Raw genomic sequence first — 17,773 nt, 5'->3', positions numbered from 1 at the left:
TCATGTGCTCAAAATCAACATCAGGTGGCCCAAAAGCCGGGAACACACTCAGCTGTATTCTATAACATCAGCACAGGCGTGTGCATGTGCAACGTGTCACAAAAATTTACTCAGTCCGAAAGGGGGCGTGCAGAACATATTCTATAAACGGTAATGATAAGAATGGCATGTAAAACACACGCCCAAATGCACACCTCCTATATATAGCAACTAAATGGCAGAAATTACGTTTCTTTTGATTTGGAGAGTTGATTGGTGCATTGTGCTGTTAGTTGGTATCTGACTAGGTAGTCAGTCCTCACTTTTCCTCTAACTAGCTGTCTCACTGCCCTCACCTAATTCTCTATAGCCTCAGTAAATCCCACTTCATACTGCCCCTTCTACCAAGCACCCTATCCAGCTCTCTTAAGACCTGTCTACCTTACCCCATCCCCCCCAGCATTCCTCTTAGCCCTCCCACCCCATTTCTCTATGCAACAAGACAGTATATGTGTTTGTGCATTTAGGTGTGTCCATAACAGTGCATGCACCAGTGGCGTATCCACACGGTCCCCAAGCCCCGCCAACAGAATCTTTCCTATGGCAATATTCGCCACCACGCTGCCTGCCCTGATTCCCCTTCCCTTGCGCGCATGCTCAGTTTTAATGAAACTGAGCATGCACGCCGGGGCAGGAAAGCAAGGCAGGCAGCATGGCACCAGTGTGGGGTTGTGACGGGGGCAGAGAGTGATGAGGCAAAATGTGCCCCCCAAAAAGCAAAAATTGAGTTCTGGCTATGGCTCTGGTATGCGCATGTGTGTGTGGTCTTATACCGTAGTTGGTGATGGTCACTGGGTGCTATTGGTGGTGGGTATAAGCATAATTGGAAATAGGGTATTGCTCCTGTGGGATCGAAGCCCTGAGTGATAGAAATAAAATTGCTTTTTTGGATGTCCAGGTAGAAAAATCTCCTGAGGGTTTTGTGACTGCAATTTGTTTTCAAAAGCTACTGATCGGAACTCTGTTGCATTTTTCTAGCATGCACCCTCCCCATATGAAAAGAACATTCCATTTGCTCAATTTGTTAGATATAGGCAGATCTGCTGTTCAGAAGTAGAATTTAAAACTAAAGCTCGGGATTTAAGAAGTTTATCCAGCGAGGTTACCCAACAGGGGGTTAATAAGGAAGGCAGCCAAGAGAGCATTGTACAATCCACGAGATACTTTGTTACAGTATAAAGCAATTCACCACTAGCTTTTGAATCTCATAGCTACTGCCAGTCAAAATTGACCAGTCTTGCTTGGAGTTGCAAGCAAGTAAGTGTGTTCCCTTCTGAGCTGTTTGATCTAGTGTTGTGTGGGAATTGGCTCTGGTTGTTGTCAAATGCCAATATTCTCTGCAAGAAAGCTTCATGAGTCTAGCTTCTCTTCAATTCAGGGACCACTTGTCCTCAACCAAAAGCCACTGGAGCAATAACCCCAAATCGAGGTAACCTTACCCAGTTATTTTATAGTTTTTATTTTGTTTAACATTAGTAAAAGATTTCCTTTATCGTGTCCATGGATGAATAGTTATTAGGTCTGTTACATTGGAACTATGTATATGTTGCTTATTCTGTGAATGACAAACAGGTCTACACTTAATGCAGATAACTGCCTACAGTGCTGCTGCATGCCATTAACTGGGCCTGCCGACATGCTGCTCTCGTCTTTTGAAAACTCCCGCAAGAGAATAATGTAGGACCTGTGAACTGGTGCTTAGAGGCCCTGTAACACAACCTCATCTCTTTCTTAGGTTTCTGTGGTAGCATGAAACCTATGCGGGGAGGAGAGGCAAAGCCTGTGAGGATGAGCATGGAGACCTGGCATGGTGCTGAGCTTTTTTTTTTTCACTTGGTTGATTTTGAATTGAGAGGGGGGGCACAGAAAGAGGAGAGTATCTGACTAGAAGCAGTCCAGGGTGGGAGTGGGAGGGAGTTACGTATCCTCTGATAGTTTCTGGGCTTCCCCCTTGTTTTGTTTATGAATGCCTAAGTTTTAATCCAGCCTGATGACAAAATGGTAATTTAGCTATAGAAGCCTCTTCCTTTTCACAGAAAAACAAAGTTATATGATGCCTGAGTTGTAGAAAGACATGTATATATGTATATATGTATTATATATATATATATATATATATATATATATATATATATATATATATATATATATATATATATATATATATATATATTTGAATATAGGAGTTAATGATAATTTTTTTGTTGAACAGGTGATGAAAACAAAACTATCCTCCTAGGACTTGGAGCTGTGGAACCTTTAGCTAAACTAATTTCACATGAAGACAAAATTGTGCGCAGAAATGCCTGTGTGGCATGTGGCATTATGGCTTTTAACAGTAAGGGACTTTATAAGTAACCAGAACTTAAATATAGTTGTTACGTGTTTTAGAAAAATGAAATGTGATGGTAAGATGCTGGTATGTGCCATTTTGATCTGTAAATCTAGAGAATCTTTTGAAAGGGTTATATTCTGTTTGGAGTCCCCAAAAGTATGGTATGTTAGCACTCTGAAAAACAACATAGAAGAAATCTATTGCTTTTTAAGAAATATATTTATAGCAATTTATTTTCTTCTAGAAATTTCAGAGGACTACATATAGCTATTTTTTGTTATCGATAAACCAAATTCCAGATGACAGAATAATCTTCTGCTGGCTCCCGACATTCAAACCTTGTTCTGATATTCGCCCAGTTTTCTGCGTATCAGTGAGCCCAGCCTCCTAAATAATGTCTCAACAACTCTTTCTGTAAGACAGCGAACCTCAGAAGTGCCGCTCAGCGGATATGTTTTGCTGCTGAGTCTTATGCACACATATGGCCGACTAACATCAAATTTCATTTTGAGATGAGTATTTGTTAAAATTCACTCTGTTATCTATAGAATAAGCAATGCACAAGTTATTAATTAGAAATATATTTGGGTGGAGGCGGTTGACTAATGACGATATGTGTTCATAAGACTCAGCGACAAAACATATCCGCTGAGCGGCATTTTTTTTTTTTTTGTTACATTTGTACCCCGTGCTTTCCCAATCATGGCAGGCTCAATGCGGCTTACATATTGTATACAGGTACTTATTTGTACCTGGGGCAATGGAGGGTTAAGTGACTTGCCCAGAGTCACAAGGAGCTGCCTGTGCCTGAAGTGGGAATCGAACTGAGTTCCTCAGGACCAAAGTCCACCACCCTAACCACTAGGCCACTCCTCACCTCCACTTCTGAGGTTCGCTGTCTTACACAAGGAGTTGTTGAGACATTATTTAAGAGGCTGGGCTCACTGATACGCAAAAAACTGGGCGAATATCAAAACAAGGTATTTTTTGTTATTGAGCATTATTTTTTTGTTTAAATTTAAAAAGATGCAACAGTTAAAGGGAAAAAGCTCTATTTTGAAAAGTATACAATTTATTTTAATACCAGAGCACCTCTGTCCTATGCATTCCGATCCAGGGCAGGGTTTTCTGTCTCACGGGACCTTTTTCTGAAGATCTCTTTGTCAGGGGTAGAGAAGTGGGTTCCAAGCAATGGGGGTCTCTAGATCAGAGATCCTCTATACAGTTAGCAGAAACTAAAAAATTAATGTGTAGCTAAAGCAAAACTGTATTAAAAATCTAGCACAGATTTTTAACACAGCTTTATTAAATTGGCCCAAGTGTGTGGAATGGTCTTCCAGTTTAGATGATAGAGACAAAAACAGTAAAAGATTTGAGAATAAGTCCTGATGATCCTTAGATGAGAAGTGACGGGAAAGCCAGCGGTTGACTGGAATCTGACATTTATTTCTCTCAGATAAGTTTGAGCCTATAGAGGCCCTGGTAATATTACCCTTCCTTATCTTCTTTTACTTACGAGAAGGTAACCTTCCCTTGTGTCAAATCTGTATATGTTGCCACCATGTCTTCTCTCTTTTCTCCCTCATTCTAACTTGGTTTTATTGTAAATAGAGAGATACATGGGGACCGAACTTCGACCTACCCCATCTGTCACTACTGGAATCTAACTCATACCCACCAGTACTCGCTAAGATCCATTCCATCTCCACAATTAATCTCTCCATCCCCACCGTACCTGCAGGTACTTCATTCAATAGCGAACAATAATTGAGTTGCGAGTCATCATTCTTTCTTTCTTTTACTTCTGTTAACACATTTTCTTCTTTTGTGATCCAGACATCCATAGATTTTTATATCTTGCAAGTTATTCCACATGTTTTAGATTGTGTTATATATTATAACTAGTTATATTGTAGAGTATACGAGGCTGACTTTGCCTGGTAGCCCTTTTAAAATTCATGAAAAGTGGGTTATAAATTTGTTAATGAAAAGATATTTCCCTAATGTTGTTATACTTTTCGTAGATTATCCTAACATTAATTTTCTTGGTGTTTGACTTCATTCCATAGACTTTTTATTTGTTACATGTGGAGGGGCATAATCGAACGGGGCACCCAAGTTTTCCTGAGACGTCCGCGCGAAGGGGTGGGAAACCCGTATTATTGAAACAAGATGGGTGGCCATCTTTTGTTTCGAAAATACGGTCGGGTACGCCCAAATCTCCACATTTTGGTCAACCTTAGAGATGGTCGTCCCTGATTTTCGGCAATAATGGAAACCGAGGATGCCCATCTCAGAAACAACCAAATCCAAGCCATTTGGTCGTAGGAGGAGCCAGCATTCGTAGTACACTAGTCCCCCTGACATGCCAAGATACCAACCGGGCACCCTAGGGGGCACTGCAGTGGACTTCAGAAATTGCTCCCAGGTGCATAGAGCTCCTTACCTTGTGTGCTGAACCCCCAAAACCCACTCCTCACAACTGTACACCACTACCATATCCCTTAGGGATGAAGGGGGGCACCTAGATGTGGGTACAGTGGGTTTGTGGTGGGTTTTGGAGGGCTCACATTGACCACCACAAGTGTAACAGGCAGGGGGGGATGGGCCTGGGTCCGCCTGCCTGAAGTGCACTGCACCCACTAAAACTGCTCCAGGGACCTGCATACTGCTGTCATGGAGCTGGGTATGACATTTGAGGCTGGCAAAAAAATATATATTTTTTTGGGTGGGAGGGGATTGGTGATCACTGGGGAAGTAAGAGGAGGTCATCCCTGATTCCCTCCGGTGGTCACCTGGTCAGTTCGGGCACCTTTTTGACGCTTGGTCGCAAGAAAAAATGGACCAAGTAAAGTCGGCCAAGCGCTCGTCAGGGACACCCTTCTTTTTTCCATTATCAGACGAGGACGCCCATGTGTTAAGCACGCCCTTCGCTATGCTGCCAACACGCCCCCGTGCACTTTGGCCGTCCCCGCAATGGAAAGCAGTTGAGGGCGCCCAAAATCAGCTTTCAATTGCCGATTTGGGCAACCCTGAGAGAAGGACGCCCTTCTCCCGATTTGTGTCAAAAGATGGGCGCCCTTCTCTTTTGAAAATAAGCCTGATGATCTATGTCTTTTGTGGGTTGGCTTCTATTAAGGCTATGAAGTGGTTCTTAAGTCTAGGGACAAGTAAAGCTGCTTTTTCTGTTCCTGAAAATTTGAATTCCACACAGAAAAGACACTTGGACTAGATAGGAAGGAATCCTGATGATAGTAAAGAAAACATAACACCAGAGATCTCAGAACACAGGGAGGTAATGGAAAGGGTGTTGGAGCTGCAGGAGGGGCTGTTCTAGATTTGGAAAAGCAGCACACTATTTATTGGCTTAGCATTCCTAGTTGAAAACTCAGGGTAATTGTTGGGGGGAAAAACTCTTTCACATTTGTCCATTTCTAGAATTCTGTTCCCTTGCTGATCAAAATATACTTGTTATTTTCTTACAAGCAAATGGAGCATAGATGATTTGAAAGTCATTGATCAAGCAGCAGTATGCAACTTCAAATGTCTCATCATTAAAGCAAAATCCAAAATACCAAACCTCTGTTCAGAGATAACTCTATGAACCAAATATCATACTCTCTGTTCAAATAAAATGGATCACTTTATTCCCCCCAGTGATGGAATATTGAACTTTTATACATACATATATATATATATATATATATATATATATATATATATATATATATATATATATATACAGTGGGGGAAATAAGTATTTGATCCCTTGCTGATTTTGTAAGTTTGCCCACTGACAAAGACATGAGCAGCCCATAATTGAAGGGTAGGTTATTGGTAACAGTGAGAGATAGCACATCACAAATTAAATCCGGAAAATCACATTGTGGAAAGTATATGAATTTATTTGCATTCTGCAGAGGGAAATAAGTATTTGATCCCCCACCAACCAGTAAGAGATCTGGCCCCTACAGACCAGGTAGATGCTCCAAATCAACTCGTTACCTGCATGACAGACAGCTGTCGGCAATGGTCACCTGTATGAAAGACACCTGTCCACAGACTCAGTGAATCAGTCAGACTCTAACCTCTACAAAATGGCCAAGAGCAAGGAGCTGTCTAAGGATGTCAGGGACAAGATCATACACCTGCACAAGGCTGGAATGGGCTACAAAACCATCAGTAAGACGCTGGGCGAGAAGGAGACAACTGTTGGTGCCATAGTAAGAAAATGGAAGAAGTACAAAATGACTGTCAATCGACAAAGATCTGGGGCTCCACGCAAAATCTCACCTCGTGGGGTATCCTTGATCATGAGGAAGGTTAGAAATCAGCCTACAACTACAAGGGGGGAACTTGTCAATGACCTCAAGGCAGCTGGGACCACTGTCACCACGAAAACCATTGGTAACACATTACGACATAACGGATTGCAATCCTGCAGTGCCCGCAAGGTCCCCCTGCTCCGGAAGGCACATGTGACGGCCCGTCTGAAGTTTGCCAGTGAACACCTGGATGATGCCGAGAGTGATTGGGAGAAGGTGCTGTGGTCAGATGAGACAAAAATTGAGCTCTTTGGCATGAACTCAACTCGCCGTGTTTGGAGGAAGAGAAATGCTGCCTATGACCCAAAGAACACCGTCCCCACTGTCAAGCATGGAGGTGGAAATGTTATGTTTTGGGGGTGTTTCTCTGCTAAGGGCACAGGACTACTTCACCGCATCAATGGGAGAATGGATGGGGCCATGTACCGTACAATTCTGAGTGACAACCTCCTTCCCTCCGCCAGGGCCTTAAAAATGGGTCGTGGCTGGGTCTTCCAGCACGACAATGACCCAAAACATACAGCCAAGGCAACAAAGGAGTGGCTCAGGAAGAAGCACATTAGGGTCATGGAGTGGCCTAGCCAGTCACCAGACCTTAATCCCATTGAAAACTTATGGAGGGAGCTGAAGCTGCGAGTTGCCAAGCGACAGCCCAGAACTCTTAATGATTTAGAGATGATCTGCAAAGAGGAGTGGACCAAAATTCCTCCTGACATGTGTGCAAACCTCATCATCAACTACAGAAGACGTCTGACCGCTGTGCTTGCCAACAAGGGTTTTGCCACAAGTATTAGGTCTTGTTTGCCAGAGGGATTAAATACTTATTTCCCTCTGCAGAATGCAAATAAATTCATATACTTTCCACAATGTGATTTTCCGGATTTAATTTGTGATGTGCTATCTCTCACTGTTACCAATAACCTACCCTTCAATTATGGGCTGCTCATGTCTTTGTCAGTGGGCAAACTTACAAAATCAGCAAGGGATCAAATACTTATTTCCCCCACTGTATATATATATAACCTCTGTGTGTCACTAAATAGGATCTGTTTTTTTTTTTGCTTTTTGCCTTAATACCAGCAAATTGGAGCCAAAAGGCTGCTGTTGCTTTGTTAGTCATATTGTTCACACATATCTGAGGTTTTACGTGTGAACCAAGTACATAACATAAGTATGAGCCACTGGTGAGGATTAGTGTCCAAAACATGCTGTTCAAAATATCTTGTGCCCACAATTTGCAAAAAATAACATACTATGAAAAAACTTCCACTGTCCACTTACATTAACTTCAGCAATTATTCAGCTCAACGAGGTGCCCTGTTTCGATATCTTACTGAGGAGCCATTCATGCAGATCATAGCGTTGAATCCTTTGCTGGTATTAAGGGTATGTATATATAAATATAAACAAATTTTCAGTATTCCACCACTGGGGGGAATAAAGTAATCACTTTTATTTGAGCATAGAGAGTATGATATTTGGCTCATCATTAGAGGAAGCATCACCAGGAGGCAATGCTATAATCCTTGGTGCAACTTACAGCACTTCTTTCACTAGTTTTCACTTCACATTACTAGAGTGCCAAGAAAAGCAACTTGTCTGCTTATCTGGAGTGTCCTGGGGTGGGGATGAGGTAGGCGCAGAGTTAGTACAAAGGTGCACCCTTTCCCATTCCAGTAATACTCCTGCTTCCTTGCTCACTAATGCTCTGGCTTCTTCAGTCTCTGCTGTCCCCAATCTGCCGGGCTTGCGCCCAGAATCTTCAGTCAGCCCATCAGCTTTGGTGGGTGTCGGATCAAGAACTGCAACTGCTCCAACTTTCTGCTTCTAGTTCACTTTCTCTGCACTGTCGATGCTGCTCCTCTTCCACTCTTGAGTCATAGAAAATGAAGTATGTTGAGCCTGGGAGGAGCCAGACCATGGATTCTAATAGCCTGTCTCAGTGCAGTCCAAGTCTTCTCACTCTTGTCCTCCAATAACCTCTCTTAGTGCAGTCCAAGCCTCACTCATCATCTTCCATCCCCATGGAATTCCCCATGGTCCTGGAGGTCCTACCTGCGGGATTCCTGTGATCCCTGTTTCCATGCAACTCTCTAATTGTAAACTGCTTTGACACAAGTGAGAGGGAATACTGAAAAGCCTACCTAGAAGCACCAATTCTTCATCCCCGACAATCTGGGTTTAGGGTGGGGTTCAGCACAGAGACTGTTTTGATTTTCCTGTTAAGTGAAGTCTATAGTAAATTGGATGAAGGATTGATCGCATTGGAGGTCTCTCTCAATTTATCGGTAGCATTTGACGTAATCAACTACGATCTCATGCTGCATCGTCTTAAGGACATCTGACTTGGTGGTATAGTCTTGAAGTGGTTCACTTTAAAGGTCAGTATTTTAGATGATCAATCAAGTTTGTATCCACTCTCTTGTGTTGTCCCATAGGGGTCTATACTCTCCCCAGCTCTTTTTAACATCCTAGTGAGCCCTCTGGTCCATTTAATTCAATCTCTGGGTTTCAGAACATACTTCTATGTGGATGACATCTTACTTCTTTATTACGTTTCTGCTACTACTACTGATCGTTTTCCTTTAAGACATGCCTGGATAAAGTCTCCACATGGCTCGGTGAGCATCATTTGATCTTAAATCCACAAACGTCCGCTATATATGCTGGCTTACTGGCCATGCTTCAGTTCCATCTCTGATATCTGTGTTGTTTGGTGGTCCCTTACATCCTGTCAACCAATTTAAATATCTGGGGGTTTTGATAGATTCTAAATTAACCTCTTCGAACCAAATTTCAGCAGTATTAAATCTTGGTCTTTATGCTCTTAGAAGGATAAAACTGTGAGGGGTATCGACTTCAAAGCATTGCACACCTTGTTTCATACTTTTGTCTGTCACAGTTGGAATATTGCATTGTAGTATACACTGGTTTTCCGAATACAGTGCACTCCATTTAAGTGCACGTCGGATAAGCGCGTGCTCTATTTAACTGCATGCCGTACTTCAGCCCCGTTTTTGGCACCATCAATTTCTATGGGGACAAACTTCGGTTTAGCGCACCACTGATAAGTGCAAGATTCACTTATATGCATGGTTCAAGACCGCTCCTCTGCAGGAAAGACTCCGCATAAGCACACGCACAGAATATGGAAGCCGATTGGCACGTGACGAAGGGGCGGTAAATTTGAAATCTTGTTAGTTAACTGCCACAGGCAGAATAAGTGTAAGAAAGTTGTTAGAGTGTACACTGGAGGAGTCGTCGTCGCTAAACTGTAAGACTTTAACACTGGCTGAACAAATAGACGTTAAAAAATTAGAACAAAGTCAAGCATCTATTGCTAAAGAATATGGTGACAGTCCCAATCAAATTTCACGTATCTTGAAGCAGAAAGATCAGCTTCTGGAAGACTGGCAAAACAATACAAATCCACACAGGAAACTAAAACGGGCGGAAAAAGCTGAGGATGTAGAAGATGCTCTTCGGTGGTTTTCTCAAGTCAGGAGCAGACAGTTTCCTGTCAGTGGTCCACTGCTTATGGAGAAAGCTAATCAGCTAGCTGAAAGTCTTGGGCTAACTGAATTCAAAGCCACTGTTGGATGGTTTGAAAGATGGAAGGAGAGGAAGCATAAAATTCAAGAAACAGCATGGTGAGAAACAAGATGCTGATGACTTTGGTGCTGAAAATTCGGTTGTTTCAGTTCTTCCTACCATCTTGAACGAGTTTGCACCTTGTGACATTTTCAATGCTGACGAAAACTGTCTCTACTGGCGAGCAATTCCTGATGGAACACTTGCATTCAAACAAGTCGAAAGTACAGGAAGTAAAACGTCGAAGGACTGACTGACAATCTTCCTTTGCTGCAATATGGATGGGAGTGAGAAGTTGGAACCACTTGTCATTGGAAAGAGCAAACAGCCCCGTTGCTTCAAGAATGTTAAGCGACTTCCTGTGCCATACGAGGCTAACGCAAATTCATGGATGACTGGGGAAATTTGGAAGCAGTGGCTAAAGAAGTTAGACACTAGAATGCGGGCACAAAAGCGTCAGATTTTGTTGCTTTGTGATAATTGTGCTGCACACAGTGATGATGTCAGGCTGTCTAACGTCAAGGTGGTCTTCCTGCCACCAAACACTACCTCTCTGATCCAACCTATGGATCAGGGCATAATAGCCAATTTCAAACAACATTATCGGGCTCTTGTGCTACGTTATCTGATGAGCGTTATGGATGACCAGACTGGCAAGGATAAATTTGCTGTTGAACTGGCTCGTAATCTATCACTATTGGATTCCCTACATATGCAGAAAGAAGCCTGGAATCATGTTACACAGGCAACCATTGTGAACTGCTACAAGCGGGCAAGCTTTGTTAAGGATGTGGAGAGGGACGAAACAGATACAGCTGTTGCAAACGCATCAGATGAACAGGCTGTTGACATCCCAGCCGGTGTTACTGAAGAGGAGTTTCATCACTACGTAGCTGTTGATTATGATCTATAAACAGCTGATGACAGCACTGATGTCTAGATATGCGCCTACACGCAGGCAACGGCTGATGATGAAACAGATGATGAAATGAGCAGCGAGGCACATGCTGATGAAATTCAACAACCTCCTGTCACTTTTGCAAGAGTGCTGGAGAGTCTCAACACCATGCAGGCCTATCTGGAGGCACTGGATGTCAGTGCTATGACAGTTCTTACCGTCTGGCAGACGTAGTCTATGGAACTCACAGACACAATAGTGTACAGAGGACTGTCACTGATTACTTGAAGTAAGCCTAACGTCAGTTAACGGAGACTGTATACTGGATGTATAATAAACAGTACTGTACATATGTTTATCAGATGTCAAGCTTCTTTGGGTCACAACGGTTAAGTGCACGCTCCGGTTAACTGCATGTATTTCTTTGGTCCCAGACCCTTGCACTTAAGCGGATTGCACTATACTGCAATAAAACGATTGCAGGTCCTTCAAAATACTGTGACCCATCTGGTATGCCATGCAAGACGTTTAGATCATGTTGCCCCTCTGTAGTTGAAATTACATTGGCTTCCTATAAACCTGAAGATCCAATTAAAAATCTGTACTCTGGCCCACAAAGTGCTTCACATAGGTCTTCTTGATTATCTGATATAACTGACCATCCTTTATACCCTGGCCCGTTGTCTGTGCTCCCTCAATGACCATAGGCTTGTCTTAACAAACGCTCAGCAGTCCTATTATGAAGTAACAAGAAAGAGTGTGTTTTATTTTATGGCAAAAATCACAAAAACACAGTCAATCCCACAATGCAAAATTATGTTATGTCAGATGCCTAGGGAACTGTGTTACCATATAAACTTTGTTTTAAAAGGGAACAAAGGAGAATTTTATATTTTTTATCAAAACAAAGATTGTGAAAAAGTTCACTAGGAATCTGTATAAACAAAATAACACGATATTCGTTGACTGAAAAAAGTTGTCTAAAGATATAAATATATGTCCATACACTGACAAAATAACAGCAGTGGTTTTTCCAAGAACAGATAGGAGCAAACTTATTTCAGCGTTGTGTTCTGTTGCTGTTTCACTAACTGTTCAAGAAGTTTTTGAAACGGAGATTTGTTTTGGATGTCTACAACTGTTAGTGAAACAGCGACGGAACATAAAGCTGAGATAAGTTTGCTCCTTTCTATTCTTGGAAATACCGGTGCTTTTATTTTGTCAGTGTATAGGTATATATCTATATTTTTTGACAACTTTTTTTCAGTCAACGGATATTGTGTTGTTTTGTTTATACAGATTCCTAGTGAACTTTTTCACAATCTTTGACTTGATAAAAAATATAAAATATATGTTTGATACAAAAAAGAAATACAATTAAGGGAAACAACAATTAGGCATATTAATGATGTGTAGAGCTTTTTAAATTAGCCAAATTTTCAACTAAACTCACTGAGATTAAGCTCAGCTGTGGATACAGCCTATACTGAATTCTCCTTTATTCCCTTTTAAAACAAAGTTTATATGGTAATAGTTTCCTAGGTATCTGATATAACATAATTTTGAATTGTGGGATTGACTGTGTTTTTGTGATTTTTGTGTATTTTTGTTTCTCCCTTTGTGGTTTTTGCTTTTGTTATTGTTTTATGGCACTGTTTCTCTAGAATAGCCTTCCTCTGCTTTTTAGAGTTGAACCCCTTTTAAAAACTTTCAAGGTGGCCTTAAAACCAACTTTTTTATTAAAATATAAAGTGTCACCCTACTGCAGAGCAGTTGTGCCTGATGAGAGTATTCAGTAATAATGTATGTATGTTCTTTGGTATGACTGCATTATTGGCTTTTTTTTCCTTATTTTAATTTTTTTTAAATATCTTGTATATCACTTTGATTTATCAAACAGAAACTGTGTTCCTGGAATAAAACTGGGCAGATTAGGTTTGCTTAATGGTCCTTATCTGCAGTTATGTTATTTATTTATTTGTTACATTTGTACCCCACATTTTCCCACCTATTTGCAGGCTCAATGTGGCTTACATAGTACCATAAAGGCGTTTGCCAATTCGGTTGATAACAAATACAAGGTATGTGTTTCTGTGTTGTATCACATTTAGAGAAACTGTAGGATCTGTTTTGTTATGATTCTTATTTTCAAAAAAAAATTTTCACAAATCTTTTCTACATTTTAAAGTCTTTGAAAATGTATTTATTTATTTTTCTTTGTCTCCAGGTGATGTCAGGAAACTTTTGAGAAAATTAAATGTAGTACCTGCAATCATTGATCGGCTGGAACCAGAGGGTGACTTACTTTTTTTAATGATCTTGCCATAAGCAATGTTTACTCCTATTTGACATCAGACAGTTTAATAAATAGTTGCTGTGACTCATGAATTGCTTCCAGTTTACAAAGAACAATAATGTTTATATTAAAGTAACATACATTTTAATATTATTATTTGTTGACTTGTCAATAGCTTATTATATGGTTTGTCTGAAAATGCTGTCATATTGGGTTAGAAATGTGGTTCTCGGTTCCAAATCCTTGCATTGTCAACTCAAACTTTTCTGCCTTCACACACATATGTATACAATATCATGGTTGTATTGAGACAAAATGTTTCTTTACTTTGAGGTGAGTTTTCAAAGGGATCTAGCCAGCTAGATCAGACTAACCAGTTAACTTTAGCTTTCTAAATTTCTCAAGATGGTTAAATTTAGCTAATCAAATTCTGGACAGGCCCATGGGTGACATTAACTCTGGTGATGAAAGAGAAAGATAGGAGGCATCGCTAATTTCTCCGAGGACAAGCAGGACTACTAATAAATTTTCACTCATGGATGGTGTCACTGGTGGAGCACAGCACAGGAAGCACTACTTCAGCAATTTTTTTAGAAGCCTTTCCTTATTTTTTTTTATTTTTATTATTAATAATAAAGTATACATCCATATACATAGACTTAGAAATAACAGAATTGACTTTAAGGCAGAAAAGAAAAACCAGTACTTACAACCAAATGGTTAAAGTATAACACACTGATTTACATTTGTCCCCAATAATAGGATCAAGATACTAGGAAATATCAACAAAGAAAAAATTAATAATTAACGGAGGGGGCAGCTCGAATATCTACAGCCAACTTTAACAGCACTTAAATTAGGGAGGCAAGGCAACAGGTGATCTAACTGTTTCCTTAGATGATATGAATTGTAATAATTTTAAAGGGGAAAAGAATATGTAATTATTAGCTTCATACGTTATGAAGCATTTACATGGAAATTTTAACAGGAAAGTTGCACCCAAATTAGTCACTCTAGTTTTGTAAGATAGAAATTCCTTCCTCCTTTTTTGAGTGCTTCTTGCCAAATCTGAAAAAATTTGAATTTTCCCCCCCAAAAATATATCATTTAAATGACGAAAGTAAAGTCTTAAAATGTTATTTCTATCCAGTTCAAGAGCGAAGGAGACAATCAGCGTAGTTCTCTCTGTGATTATCTCCAGAGAGGTTTCCAGAAACTCAGTAAGATTTAAATCAGGAGGATTCTGTGGTTGATTTTCCCCTTTTTCAGTTCCTGAAATATATTGGGTCCTCGTAATGGGAGGACAAGCCTCCATAGGTATCCCCAATATCTCGTTAAAGTATTTCTTAAGAATATCAGTAGCTGAAATCAAGGGAGATTTAGGAAACCTCAAGAACCTAAGATTATTCCTCCTTCCGTTATTCTCCAAGTATTCTATCTTTCTCTCTTGAATTTCTTTATCTTTTATCATAGACACTGTTAAGTCCTTCAATTGTTTAACTTCTTCCTCAATACCCCCAAGTTTTTGCTTATGTTCCTGAACTTCTATAGACAAATTTTGGGAAGTCTGTTTTAATTCCTTAATTTCGCCAGTCATAGAAACATTCATCTGTAGTAACGTTTTGTTCACCTGCTGGATTGCGTCCCATAGTACTTCCATTGTCACCCGGATTGGTCTTGTCAAATCTCCACTCTCTCCAGGAGGTAGTCCTCGGGGAGTAGGTGCAGCGGCCTGAAACTGACCCTGCATAGTTGCTCCGTTCACCGGGATAGTAGCGCTGAAAGATCCTCCATCCCCAGGAGACACGCACTCGAGCTGCTGGGGAATCGCCAGCACCAGCTTACTTCCGGGCTGTGGAGGAGGGGTGAAATCAGGAGGACTCAACGTCGCTCCCTCAGCGCTGCGCTCAGGCCCCTGCGGGGTCGAGCCTGTCGAAGTAGGAATCCGAGCACCCAGAGTGCTGATTCCGAAGCTCTCAAGAGGTGCCTGCCGCGAGACTGGGGTTGACATCAAGGCCTTGGAGGTAGGAGCCTGAGTTTTCCCCTTTCTCTTCCCCATCTCGATTGAAAAGAGACGGAGTAAGAGCTTCTGTTGGCACCGCAACTCTCTTTAGACTCAGGAGCTCAGCGCTCACACGACCGTTAGCGCCGCCATCTTGTCCTAACCCCTTTTTCCTTATCATCCATGTCAGATCAGTCCAGACAAGTGAGTTTGTCCCCCTTCCAGCACATAGAGCCAGAGAAAAACAGCTCAGAGGTGAATTCTCTCCCCTATATAGGGAGCTGATGCTGCATTTGGCTTCCCAATATTTCTCTGGCTCCCCATTATTTCTCTGGCTCTAGCAGATGGTGTAGACATATGGTCTGGTGCAACAACTAGTGTAGGTTGCTCCTGGGAAGGCTGTAGGCCCATATCTTGGACCACAGACTGAGTCTGGGGGGGTGCTGCAGGCAGCAGTCCTTTGGGATTGGTTTTTCTCCTCCTTTTGAACAGTTTAGGGTGCTGGAGGCCAGAGCACAGAACCCAGGGGTGCTGAACCAGGTAGTGCTGGGTTGTTTTCCCTGCTCCCTCTCTGATCCTTGTGGGGGTTTGTGGCTGCAGTGCCTACTGTCCTCCCCTACTCTTGGTAGGGTCGCAGAAATGCATTTCCTGAGTGCCAGCTGATTAAAGTCTTTGGAACTGGTGGTGGGAGGGGGGGAGTCTTAAGTGCAGCTTCTTCCCAGTCTGCCTCCTAATTTGCTATGGTGCTGTATCAAATTGAAACTTGAACATGGGGGTCTTAAGTGAAGTGATCATACTCTTCCTCCCTTTTCCTCCATTTGTTTCCAGTATGACTTGGGGGAAAAAAGGTAGGTAATGTGTAGCAGGTAAGCCTTGGCAGTTCAAGGTGTGTTCTGGTGTATTTGGCTTGGCCTGGGAGCAGGCAGGTGCTTTTTTTCTACTTGCTTCCAGGATGTCTGAAAATACCTTTGCTGGTGAAGATGCTCAAGCCACAAAAAAAGCGGAAGAAAAACCAAAAAACGAACCAGACAACAAGGGAGTAAAATCGCCAGAAGAGTTTAATGGGACCCTACACGGTCCGTGTTTCGGCCAACAGGCCTTCCTCAGGGGTCTAAAATGAACAACATATATAAATTAACATATATACAATTCAAATATTCCAAATTAATACATCAAAAATAACACATAAAACAATTCATATTAACAATAAATCTAAAAGGATTGTTATCAAAAGGATGCTGTAGCATCTTATGCACACACATAAATTATATACAGTGGGGGAAATAAGTATTTGATCCCTTGCTGATTTTGTAAGTTTGCCCACTGACAAAGACATGAGCAGCCCATAATTGAAGGGTAGGTTATTGGTAACAGTGAGAGATAGCACATCACAAATTAAATCCGGAAAATCACATTGTGGAAAGTATATGAATTTATTTGCATTCTGCAGAGGGAAATAAGTATTTAATCCCTCTGGCAAACAAGACCTAATACTTGGTGGCAAAACCCTTGTTGGCAAGCACAGCGGTCAGACGTCTTCTGTAGTTGATGATGAGGTTTGCACACATGTCAGGAGGAATTTTGGTCCACTCCTCTTTGCAGATCATCTCTAAATCATTAAGAGTTCTGGGCTGTCGCTTGGCAACTCGCAGCTTCAGCTCCCTCCATAAGTTTTCAATGGGATTAAGGTCTGGTGACTGGCTAGGCCACTCCATGACCCTAATGTGCTTCTTCCTGAGCCACTCCTTTGTTGCCTTGGCTGTATGTTTTGGGTCATTGTCGTGCTGGAAGACCCAGCCACGACCCATTTTTAAGGTCCTGGCGGAGGGAAGGAGGTTGTCACTCAGAATTGTACGGTACATGGCCCCATCCATTCTCCCATTGATGCGGTGAAGTAGTCCTGTGCCCTTAGCAGAGAAACACCCCCAAAACATAACATTTCCACCTCCATGCTTGACAGTGGGGACGGTGTTCTTTGGGTCATAGGCAGCATTTCTCTTCCTCCAAACACGGCGAGTTGAGTTCATGCCAAAGAGCTCAATTTTTGTCTCATCTGACCACAGCACCTTCTCCCAATCACTCTCGGCATCATCCAGGTGTTCACTGGCAAACTTCAGACGGGCCGTCACATGTGCCTTCCGGAGCAGGGGGACCTTGCGGGCACTGCAGGATTGCAATCCGTTATGTCGTAATGTGTTACCAATGGTTTTCGTGGTGACAGTGGTCCCAGCTGCCTTGAGATTATTGACAAGTTCCCCCCTTGTAGTTGTAGGCTGATTTCTAACCT

The 17,773-nt window shown here is 41.8% G+C and overlaps 1 protein-coding gene across 3 annotated transcripts in view; it reads left to right on the top strand.

The window, feature by feature from the left end:
- ARMC3 (armadillo repeat containing 3) overlaps positions 1 to 17,773 on the top strand; it is a 194,910-nt gene that overhangs the window by 33,790 nt on the left and 143,347 nt on the right. Inside the window, exons 4-5 of one of the 3 annotated variants that reach the window (XM_030199315.1) lie at positions 2,252 to 2,377; positions 13,416 to 13,484. In XM_030199315.1, coding sequence (XP_030055175.1) covers positions 2,252 to 2,377; positions 13,416 to 13,484 — 195 coding nt within the window. Of the gene's footprint in view, positions 1 to 2,251; positions 2,378 to 13,233; positions 13,270 to 13,415; positions 13,485 to 17,773 lie in introns of those variants that run through there. The other 2 variants (XM_030199328.1, XM_030199322.1) reach the window with 2 other exon arrangements.

This window comes from Microcaecilia unicolor, chromosome 1 (assembly GCF_901765095.1).
Source record: "Microcaecilia unicolor chromosome 1, aMicUni1.1, whole genome shotgun sequence".
Classification (NCBI taxonomy): Eukaryota; Metazoa; Chordata; class Amphibia; order Gymnophiona; family Siphonopidae; genus Microcaecilia; species Microcaecilia unicolor.
Note: the sequence above shows the minus strand (reverse complement) of the source record. Positions and strands in the feature narration are given on the sequence as shown.